This window comes from Charadrius vociferus, unplaced genomic scaffold (genome assembly GCF_000708025.1).
Source record: "Charadrius vociferus isolate BGI_N301 unplaced genomic scaffold, ASM70802v2 scaffold59, whole genome shotgun sequence".
Lineage (NCBI taxonomy): Eukaryota > Metazoa > Chordata > Aves > Charadriiformes > Charadriidae > Charadrius > Charadrius vociferus.
The window spans coordinates 2336912-2349154 of NW_009661371.1; the positions used below are offsets into that span (position 1 = coordinate 2336912).

Consider the following 12243-nt stretch of genomic DNA (forward strand, 5'->3'; position numbering starts at 1 on the left):
CCTCCCCCTGCTTGGCATGGTAGCCACGACATCCGTTTCTCCAGACTGGCAGGAGAGCTGATCAGACTCTCTTGGGATCCCTGAATCTGGCACCCGTGAGCCGCACTCGCTCAGCGCCGAGCCGGCACTCTTTCTGCAAGGATGTTCATTGATCCTTTTGATTTCCTCATCCTCTGCAGTTTCTCCTTTGGCAGAACTGTGGCCACTGGAGTCTGAATGCCTATACAGGACACCACCATCCTTCCCTTCTCTGATGCCTGCTAGGCTCAGCCACTCTGCTATGGAACCCATGGGAAGCATACTGCTCTCAGTACTTTGGATCTGGCAGTTCTTATCTTCTCTGTCTGAATTCACATCAGTAGCTGAGGATGATACTGTTTCTTTTTTCACACAAGAGTTCACCAGGTCTTTCCGCTTATGTGTCAGAGTAAGTGCAATAAGACTGACCGCAAGCAGTAGGAACACTACCAAGGAGATCGAAATGCTCATGCTCAGGCTGTATGCTGACACTATGGGATAACTCTCAGGAGAATTGGAAACGTTTACCAAAACGGTGCATACTGTGAACTTTGACTCAATTTTGGGGCTATGAGCTCTTATCAACAATTCCAGGATGTCATCATTCCTTTTGCTGCCATTTTTCTTTCTGTGAACAGTCTGAGTCAAATAAATATTACCAGTGGTTTGATTCACAGAAAAGAATGGAGAAGTTTTTAGCAGGGAGTAATGAACAACTCCATCCAGTCCACCATCACTGTCTGATGCTGTCACTCTGCCAAGCAACTGGCCTGCTTTGTTCTTCTCAGGGAGATTAAAGAAATATTGATCTTGTGTAAACACCGGGTCAAATTCATCTCTCCCCTCAATATCTACCTGAACTGTAACAGTAGCCAGTGAGTCACCTTTGTCTTTTGCTTGGATTATGACACAGTACCTATTCTGACTTTCATAGTCAAACATTTGCTTTGTATGAATATCTCCTGTCAAAGGGTCAATGAAGAACATGTCATGGTCTCTAGGAGCTTCACGATGAGCCAAACATGAAGACTGGATGGAGTAGGTAAGGTGACCATAAGAGCCTTTATCAAAATCCAGTGCATTAACAGTGCACACAAAAGAAAAGGTAGGTAGATTTTCACTGACAACGCAGCTCAGGCTGGGAAACAAAAACAGGGGGGCGTAATCGTTTTCATCTAGGATGCTAACAAGAACAACAGAAAAAGCCACATTTTTTACATCAGTTCCTCCATCTGTGGCTTGGATGATCAAAGTGAATTTCATGGTATCCTCATAATCCAGCATTTTCATCAAATCCACTGATCCTGTTTTCCCATCCACGTGAAAATATCCCCTGTCATTTCCAGAGATGATAGTGTAAGTGATCTCTGCGTTGGTCCCTGCATCACAGTCACTTGCTGAAACTTCAGTAACGTAACTTCCGACAGGGATGCTTTCTTTGACATGAATATGATACTCTGGGCTGCTAAATACTGGAGGATTATCATTAACATCCAGCACAGTTATTAGCACAATAGCAGTTGAATTCAAGGAGGGCGTTCCACGATCAGAGGCAAGGAGGACCAAACGGTGAGAAGAAGCTATTTCCCTGTCGAGAACTTTGCTCAAAACGAGACTGCCAACAAGTTTGTAGGATGTTTCTGACTCCACGACACTTGTTTCCACGGAGAATAAATTCTCAGCATTGCCATCAATAATAGAGTATTCAACATATGTGTTTTCATGTGACCAATCATAGTCGATGGCTGAAAATGTGAGGACACTTTCTCCAACTGAAGCATCCTCACTTACGCTGAGATTGTACAGAACTCTTGTGAACTGAGGGGCATAGTTATTTACATCTTCTATGTGCACCTCTACGGAGGTAACTGCACTCAGAGTGGGACTGCCACCATCCATGGCTTCTATCAGGAGCTGAATAATGGAAATCTTTTCCAGCTGTGTCACTGGTCCCGTAGCAAACAATGAACCTGAAAATAAAACAGAATTAACGAAAGCCCACACTTCATACTAAGGCAAGTAAATGTGATTCCAAAAGCTGAATCTAATCAGTCATATTTTAAAATGACTCAACTGTAATGGCTGCACACCCCAAAGTAACTCTCTCACATCCAGAGAGTAATAGATCTACAGCTCAATGTCTGGATGGAGATCAGTGACGAGTGGTGTCCCTCAGGGGTCTGTACTGGGACTTCTTCATCAGTGACACAGACAGTGGGATAGAGTGCACCCTCAGCAAGTTTGCCAACACCACCAAGCTGAGTGGTGCAGCTGACACACCTAAGGGATGGGATGCCATCCAGAGGGACATGGCCAAGGTCAAGAAGTGGGCCTGTGTGAACCTCATGAGGTCCAACAAGGCCAACTGCACAGTTCTGCATCTGGGTCAGGACAACCCCCAGTATCAATACAGGCTGCGGGACGAAGGGACTGAGAGTAGCCCTGCTGTGAAGGACTTGGGGGTACTGGTGGATGAAAAGCTGGACATGAGCTGGCAATGTGTGCCTACAGCCCAGAAGACCAACCATATCCTGGGCTGCATCAAAAGAAGTGTGGGCAGCAGGTCGAGGGAGGTGATTCTGACCCACTACTCCACTCTGGCGAGAGCCCAACTCTGGAGACCTCAGCAAAGGAAAGACATGGCCCTGTTGGAGCAAGTCCAGAAGAGGGCCACAAAGATGATTAGAGGGATGGAACACCTCTCCTATGAGGACAGGCTGAGAGACTTGGCTCCAGGGGCACCTTATTGTGGCCTTTCAGTACTTGAAGGGGGCTTATAAAAAAGACAGGGACAGACTTTTTAGTAAAGCCTGCTGCAATAGGACAAGTGGTAATGGCTTTACACTAAAAGAGGGAAGATTTAGACTAGATATAAGGAAGGAATTTTTTTTACGATGAATGGTGAAACACTGGAACAGGTTGCCCAGAGAGGTGGTAGATGCCCCGTCCCTGGAAACGTCAGGTCAGGTCAGTCAGGGCTCTGAGCCACCTGATCTTGTTGAAGATGTCCTTGCTCACTGCAGGGTGGGTTGAACTAGATGACCTTTAAAGGTTCCTTCCAACCCAAACTATTCTATGATTCTAAGAAACCATAGCTAACACCTCAAAGCCAAGGCCTACCCACAGTGATGCAGTATCAAATACACATACTGCATTTAGACCAGCAGAAATTTCTCTTCCTAGCAACAGGCCGAACATGCAAACTGCATAAAATAAAAGGCAAAACAAAGCTAAGGAAATACAGGCTCCTTATTAGAGGTGGCTATGCTGTGTGAGTTCATTACTGAAGGTCATCAGTTCTCCTGTTTTGCTTGAAATCCAGTAACAGCATTACAGCCTTATTTGTTATTTAGAAAGGTTTGCCAATAAGTTATGTAAACATCTTTCATTCAAATTGCTTATGTAAACATGGGGGTTAGACTAGACCATCTTGAAAGGTCCCTTCCAACACAAACCATTCAATGACTCTCCATTCATAAACCATTTACTTCTACTTCACTCTTCACAGTCTATAGCTAAGCACCACAGAGGTAACACTGTATGACAACTTTCTGATCACAGCTGAAAACAGTCACTAGCCAAACATAAAGACAGGTTAGTGAATACAGAGTAACAAATGGGTAGAAAAGAAAACAGCTTTAACTGGGTGAGACACTTGTCTATTCCGAGTTTGTAGTTACTATCACTCAACAAACATTGCATTCAAAAATTTAGCTCCTGTAAACACTTGAGAACAACAAATAAGCAGTAAGAACTTGCTCACTGAACGATAGTTGCACACCATTTTGCAGTATCTAGTAATCTCTGAAGCTGGTATTCCCCAAAATCTTATTTACACATGCATACAAAAAGACAGACACACAGTTTTCCATCTTCCAGAGTGTTACAACATTAGATCAGAAAATTTAAATCAGTTTAAAAAATTTAAATCTTAGCAACTGAAGAAAATTATATACTTTAGAAAGAGCGTTCTCAATATAAAAAACTTTTACATTCCATTTAGGATTATAGGATAACATAAACCCTCTAAAGAAGCAATCTTAAAACCATACTGCCCAAGCTGTAGAGAAGCTCCACTACGATAGGTTCTACTTATACTGAAAAATAGCAAGTATGAACTTAAATTGAATGAAAAGTAATACATGAGCTGAAATGTTATGAATCAATGCAAAACGTACAGCAACTTTTCTATCAAATCACATCAGAGGAATGGAACCTATAGGATGTTGTGACTGGCTGCCTTGTGCATGGTTCAGGGACAAACTGAGAACTCCAGTCTTTGATGCGATCAGTTCTTCAGCAACAATAGCAGATTGAGTCAAAACATATGGTGGACTTTGGCCACCAAAGACTTTCAGAACTCAAGTGATCACTGGCAACAGGCGAGGAAGTGCAATAGGACTCTTCAATTTACACTGAAAAAGCTGAAATAATAAACCATGCTTACAGACTTACCATTCTTGTGATCAATGGAAAATCCCTCAGAGGAAGAGAGGATTTTGTAGGAAATCATTCCATTATGTTCCAAATCCCTGTCCACAGCAGAAACTGTCAGAACAGTGGCATCCATAGAAATGAGCTCTGGCAAGCTCACCTGACACACAAAGCAAAATTACTGTTTTGATAGAGCTTAATAAAAGATCTTGAACATTAAAAAAAAATTAAAAATGCATTTTGCTTCATTTCATCTTATTCGGAAAAAAACCAATCACGGTTCCCAGCTTCAGAAAAAGTTTCACCTACCTGTCTTCTTCTGGGACAAAACTATAGAGTTGAGATATTGAAAACAATGCATACAATACAGCCAAAATTTATAGTAAACTTTAAACAGTAGTAAAATCCACCTAGTTATAGTTCATTATGACAATGAGTTCAGTGAATCACTGAATCCCTTTTTCCAATAGTACACTAATAGAAGCAATACCTACAACGGACTGCAATGAACATTGGCTTTTCTCCCTGCTTTCAGAAACACCGTGATTTTCGTACATGAAATACAGTCTGCAGTCCCCATCTGGAGTATATGACTGACCACTAAAAAAGCCCAACACGTACCACGAGAATTCCAGCATCAGAGCACTTAATCATCACTGGATTATTCCTAGAATTTAGTTTTTCTAAAATGCTCCCTGTTTTCTTCATATAATCTAGGAAACCAAGAAAGTCCTTTCCACTTCTTAAGAGCTTCCATTATTTGAAGTCCAGATACAGTACTTTTGTGGCTAAAGTTTTCTTCCACCTTACAAATCCAATTTAAAATGAACAGTATGATATAGCAGCTACCTTTGTCATAATTTCAAGTGTGAGTTTAAATCATTTTAACAGAATTACTATACGCATATAATAGCCATATATATATGAGAAACTATATATGAAAAGCATAAATATGAAAGCTCTTGAAAGGACAATAAAAAGGCAAAAAATACAGGATGACGACTAGGGAATTACACGTATCGTTGACCGAAAAGCAGCAGTGTATTTTACTGTCCAAGCAATACATCAAAACATCAGGATCGTGGAGAGGGAAGCTCAGCTGTTTATGTTAGCACAGTCAATAGAGCTACACTGTTTTGTGTACCCTTCCTGTAAGGTCTACTCCAATCTACAAAAAAATCCCTAACACTTGCACAAGCAAGTACTTGCCTAAGCTGTTTTCCAAAATCAGACACATACGAGAGTTAAGAAAACCTAAGGCAAGGTCTAAAAATCACTTGAGCATTAATAGTGCAATTTTTTCCCCCAAAATTTAGAATTGTGAGTTTAAGTGGGCAATTTACACAAATCCTGACAACTCAGGCACCTGAAACTTTCACAGGTACCTACAGTCTCATAGTTATCTAAGTGACTAAACTGCTGCACCTGCACATGCTCGGAGGTTGAAACTTCTTTACTAAGCCAAATGTTTAGATTTCTTTCTTGACTAAATCTGTCTGAGATTATAAATGAAGCATTATTAAACCCAAGTCTTGGTGCCTCATATTTTTGACACTGAGCACATCCACCACACGTGAAAAGCACCAAGTCGAGCAAACAGCTCAGTTCACAGGATCACAGAATGGCTGAGGCTGGCAGGCACCTCCAGAGGTCATCTTGTCCAACCCTTCCTCAGAGTAGGGTCACCTAGAGCAGGGTGCCCATGACTGTGTATAGCTGACTTTTTAATATCTCCAGGGATGGACATTCCACAACCTCTCTGGGAAACATGTGCCAGTGCTCAGTCACTGCTAGAGTTTTAAAAAAAAGGTTTTCCTGATGTTTAAACAGAATTTCCTGTATTTCAGTTTGTGCCCACTGCCTCTTGTCCTGTCACTGGACACCACAGAGGAGAGTCTGTCTCTGCCTTCTTTACTTCCCCCACTAGTATTCACACACACTGGTAAGATCCTCCCTTTAGCCTTCTCTTTTCCAAGCTGAACAATCCATGCTCTAGGCTCTCTTGAGCCTCAGCCCAAGCCACACAGCCTAGCCCCACACAAACAAGTCCTAAGGAAACACCTCCTCTGGCAGCCTCACCTTTCCTGTCACAGCCTTATTGCAGGCTAACTTCACCTGGATCTTCAGGCTTTCTCTCTCTCCTATCCCTAGCCCTAACTCCAAGCCATTACATGTGATGAACCTTAGCCCAAGCCTCAGAGCCTTAGGGCTGATGACGTCAGGGCAAACCCCTTTCAGTAGCCGACCCTTGAGAACCTTGTACAATATCGTGCTTACTTCAGCAGCACAAATACTAAAACTGGAATGACAGACAGAAGAGTAGCATGGCCCCCGTGCAAGGATGACATGTAAATTTATGAAGTGTTCCATATTTTTTTAGGGATCTGGGGGTGCTGGTTGACAGCAGGCTCAATACGAGCCAGCAGTGTGCCCTGGCATCGAAGAGGGCAAACTGTATCCTGGGGTGCATCAAACACAGCATAACCAGCCGGTCAAAAGAGGTGATTCTCTCACTGTACTCAGTGTTGGTGCGGCCTCACCTTGAGTATTGTGTGCAGTTCTGGGCCCCACAATTTAGGATGGATCCTAAGGTCCTTGAATGTATCCAGAGGAGGGCAACAAAGCTGGTGAAAGGGCTGGAAGGCACATCCTGTGACAAGTGGCTAATGACTTTGGGCTTGTCTAGTTTGGAGAAAAGTAGGCTGAGGGGCGACCTCATTGCTCTCTACAGCTTCCTGAGGAGGGGAAGTAGAGAAGGAGGTACTGATCTCTTCTCCTTGGTATCCAGTGCCAGGACATGTGGGAATGGTCTAAAGCTGTGCCAGGGGAGGTTTAGACTGGACATTAGGAAGCATTTCTTTACAGAGAGGGTGGTCGAGCACTGGAACAGGCTTCCTAGACAGGTGGTCAATGCCCCAAGCCTGTCAGTGTTTAAGAGGCATTTGGACAATGCTCTTAATAACATGCTTTAACTTTTGGTCAGCCCTGTATTGGTCAGGCAGTTGGACTAGATGAGTGTTGTAGGTCCCTTCCAACTGAAATAGTCTAATCTATTTTATTTTATATATGTTCCAATTCCTTTAATCATCTTAGTGGCTCATAGTTGTCCATAGTCATTAAAACAGCTTTGTTTTCAAAAGATTGTTGGACAACTTGACTTCTACAACAGTCTAGCAGTTCAAATGCTAGTCCAGAAGTCCAGAAGCTGAGCTCTGTACCCTCTTCAGTCTAGCAGGGGACGTTGGGGAGGTCAAAACCCGTATCCCTCACTCCCGAGATGATTGCCATTGCTATAAGGCAGGGTTACACATTACAAACTACAGGTGCGTAACCTACCACAGGGTAGGTAGGGCATTTGCTACACCTCTGTGTAGCTGTGTAACTGAAAATGAAGAAATTCATGCCATAGTAACAGGGCCAGAATAAATGTACCAACTTGTTTACCATTCTCTCAGAAGAAGGAAGTTCTGAACACTGGACTCTGCTCCCTAACCTGCTTTGGATTATATATCCAGTAACTCCTAGTGATCAATGCATGGTGTCTGGAGCACAGCTAGCATTCACACCACTTTCCTTCTGAAGTCAGAAACCACAACCATGAAAACTGAACAATTCCCTCAGTCCTTTTAGCAGAATTCCTAGGAAGGGGCTGGGATTTCCCAGAAGAGCTCTGCTCTGTTTATGCTCAGTAACAGTTTGCAGAGACCTTCCTTGTCAGTGCTCAAATGCATTTTTAAAACAAATATAAACAAATACTCCTACCATTTATCGTCATATACAGAAAGACATCACGTTGTCCATTTGCCATGTTCCCACCTGATACGAATCCTGAGTAAACACTGGTGGGTTATCATTGACGTCCAAAACAAGGATGGTAAGTTCTACTTCTGTTTGATGTACAGAATCTGAAACTATGACTCTCAGTTTATACACAGCAGTTTCTTCAAAATCTAATGGTTCCACCACTGTGACTACACCGGTGTGCTGATCGATGGCAAATTTCATTCCAGGACTATCATCATAAATAAAACCAAACTGAAGTGCTGGCCTGGAGTCCGCGTCACTTGCTGACACACGTGTCACTATAAAACCAGGCAGGGCATCTGAAACAGTAATTCAGAATAAGTCATAGATAAAAGATGATGTTACAATTTCTGAAGATTTTGCTAATTTGTAATATTGAATCTTAGATATATGTAATCTTTCTGTATTAGCTTTTGGTGTATTTTGACTATGTGTTTTAGAGTAAGATCAATATCCAGAAATGCTACAGAAACAGTAGGGATTTCTTCAAACGTATCTGCTTTATCCCAATTTGAATTCGGGTTTTCTTTAGACTTTCCCAGATTCAGTGTAGCCATAACTGTTTTTTCACCAGCAACAGGAACTTCCATGGTTTTCCACAAGCATTTAGGTGACATGAAGTTATTGAGCAGTGGCACAAACTTCCACAAGAATATTTAACTGAGGCATCAGAGTCTCTTGGTCTGTGTAGAATGAGTGAATGCAATTCTGAAGCTTCTCCAAAGGAGAAGGCTGCTACAGAGAAATAAGACCTCCAGCTAGACCTACATAGCACAAAAATCTTAAGAGCTCAAGGTATGGTCCTATGAGATTGAGAAACTGGATACAGACAGCTTTGTCATGTGCCAAACTGACAGTACCAGGGATTGCAAAACGAACTTATTAGCGATCATCTAACAAAGCCTGGAGCTAACAAACTGGACCATTTTCCATTTGCATGCCTGGGGCATTAAGCCTCAAAAACGCTGTGCAATGTCCTAAAGCAAGGTCTTAAACAGAATACAAAAACCTAAATAAGTAGCCAGTAGTTTACAGCTGCTGTGTATCAATGACTCCCATACTTGTCATTACCAGTGAGAGCTAAATTTAGAAAAGGCTAAAAAAAATATCACTAGAAAGACAGCCTTGATATCTTTTGTTAACAGGAGTATTGGAATTTCAGCACCTAAATCTTTATAAATTTTCTGCTGTGTATCTTAGTGCATCATATGTATGATGCCTGTATTTGAAAATGCTGGGCTTAAGACTCAAAGTCTGCAAATGTTGAACTAATGTCACACAACATACCAGATGTATGCCGGGATGAGAACTCAGGAGGGTCCTGGGTCCTCCTCTTCATGATTATCAACTGTATCAAGCTATAGAGCATTTTAAAGCTTCATTCAAATTTACAGAAATTATTTCTTTCATCACAGTGAAGTTCAAAATGTCTCTTTTCTAGCAATGCTGGTTTTAACACCAAGTATTTTTATTGGAGAAAAGCAGAAATTGAAGACATCTGAAGAATATGACACTGGAGTCCAAAACGAACAGATTACAGATGTATTTCTGCAGAGTTTGTTTCCTCTTTCTGAATTGCCTATGGTTTTGTTCCAAACTATTCTTAAACACAATGTCTAAAGATTAAGAATAATGCCTCTGAGAACAAAAGCAGATCACAATTTACTTTGATATTTCAGTATTAATATGATCATAATGGATCATACATTTGTGTGATTTCAGTATTGATATGATCATAATGGATCATTTTTACTACAGTAGCTTCGTTACACAAATCACCAAAATCATTATCGTCCGACAAATCCCAATCTTAAAACTTAGCTGTACTATCACACTTACTTTCTGGGACCTCCACTTCCCCTACCGGTTGGATAACTGGAGCATTGTCGTTAACATCTAACACTTGTATCCTCACAATACATGTAGCAGAAAGTCTGGGGTTTCCTTTATCAGCAGCTTGTACAATCAACCTACAATTAAAGGAAGCAGTAATTGTCACTATTGGTCAGAAATCACAGAATGATCCACCAATGGAAAAGAAAAGTTACAAACGAAAAGATTAGCCCTTTCTGCTCCTCATTGCAACTCTTAAGTTACATCTTTCTTTGTGTAAGGTTGACTGTCTGGAGTTTTATTTTTTGTGTCTTGCAGGAAAAATGTCCAGGAGATTCTAGGTGGCAAAAACATAACAAAATCATACAAAGAAAAGGAAGTATCCATCTGGGTTCATTTCACCCAATTTCATACCAAGTGTAGGTTAAACCAGCTAGCAAGACTCTTTCAAATAAGACACGTTTCTCCAGTTGGTAATTCAGAGCAGGAATTAAAACTTAAGTACTAAATTGTCCTTTGGAGGAACCTGACTCTCCTCATTGTTTATAAAGGGACAACAAGAATGTGAAAATTGGGTAATATGAAAACATCCAAAGTAATATTCAACCAAAATGTATGCAGACATTTTCAGAACGGTGTGCAGAATACATGCATCATTTGACAATGGCAAAGTTCCCACTGATTTTAGTGGGACCAGAATCTCACTGTCAGATGAAGAGAGTTTCCCTGTACGCTTCCATTTTACACCTGCATAAGGATGGATAATAGATTCTGTTAACAACCTTTTAATTTCCACAAACAATGTAGCAAAGAAAACAGTAAGCAACGGCCCGATGAACAGGGATAATAGGATCTTTACTCTCTACGGGAACTAGTTTCTGAACAATATAGAGCAAGTGACAAATGTAAGCAAAGTTTATTTGGAAGACTTCACCCCTCCCCAATATTAAAAGTTACCAAAAGGGAATTCAAAATTAAATCTAACTCAACAGATGCCCCCAAAAAAGGAAGAGACAAAAAAAGAAAACATCAAGGAAAGGGTAAAAAGTCGGAGCCTGACGTCTCAACTAAACGTTTTGTGTACTAACAACTGTTTGCACGTCGCACCATATTTTCTGGGTCTCCTGCAGATCTTCTAAATGCTTTATTTGTCCCTTTTTCTAAGCCGCGGTTTCTGTTTAAAGTGTCAAATAGATATTACTTCCCAAATGTTCACATGACAATATGGAATACCGAGTTTGTAACTCGAGCTGTGGGTTGCAGCACTTCCATTCCTGAACCACATCAACTCTGCTCTGGGTGTCCTTGTGGTTTCTGTTGCCGACAGAACACATAACTTGAATTGCAGGCCAGTACTCAATCAGTGACCATGTATAATTCCATATAGAAAGTGTATTTTTTCTAGAATGAATATTGGTAAGGTATACATATGGAAATATTTTACTAAAAATAATCACTTTCTAAGGTTTCAGGAAAAAACTCTCACAGAAACATTTCAGCCAAGGCATTAAAATTAAGGTTCTGTCAACACTTTCATTATAACTCCTACTATAAGGGACTTAGAACTTAGAAGAAAATGTTCAATTTAGATAAAATAAACAACTCCTTGCAAATTTGAAAGAACCAATGGTAACATTTTGAAATTAAACAGGAAAATAGTTTTGAAAGCCTCTTGTGCTAGTCACTTTTCACCTAACAATGTACAGATTAATAGCGTATTAATAGAGAGAAGGAATACGAAGCTTTAGATTCCTCAAACAAACGGTCAATTTAAAAGGCTAGAATTCCAACATAAATACTGAAATAAATTAGTCTCCAAGTTAAAGACAAATACGAGAATTATTATGCTTACATGTTCAATGCTTCATCAATAGTAAACATCCTTCCTTTGAAGGATTTATTCCAGGCATTCTTTTAAAGCACTAGTTACAAATAAAATGTATTATGATATTTAAATGTCTGAAAATCAGAACTGATGTTTTTGATTCAGTGAAAAACTGAAAAATAAACTCCAAATGAAGTGTTCTGTATATTAAGTTAAAACAAAGTGTTTCCTTTAGGACACTATTATCAAATTACATTGATATTTAAAAAAAAAAATACCATATTCTGTTGATCTTTCTGATGTGGTTTTCTAAGAGTTGTTCTGGTTCA

General features: G+C 40.5%; 1 protein-coding gene across 1 annotated transcript in view; it reads right to left on the reverse strand.

Moving 5' to 3' along the window:
* DCHS2 (dachsous cadherin-related 2) overlaps positions 1–12243 on the reverse strand; it is an 80162-nt gene that overhangs the window by 779 nt on the left and 67140 nt on the right. The window contains exons 19-22 of the mRNA XM_009893767.1: positions 10096–10226; positions 8269–8555; positions 4474–4612; positions 28–1988 (exon numbers count right to left, since the gene is read on the reverse strand). Of these exons, the coding sequence (XP_009892069.1) occupies positions 28–1988; positions 4474–4612; positions 8269–8555; positions 10096–10226 (2518 nt within the window). The remainder of the gene's footprint in view (positions 1–27; positions 1989–4473; positions 4613–8268; positions 8556–10095; positions 10227–12243) is intronic.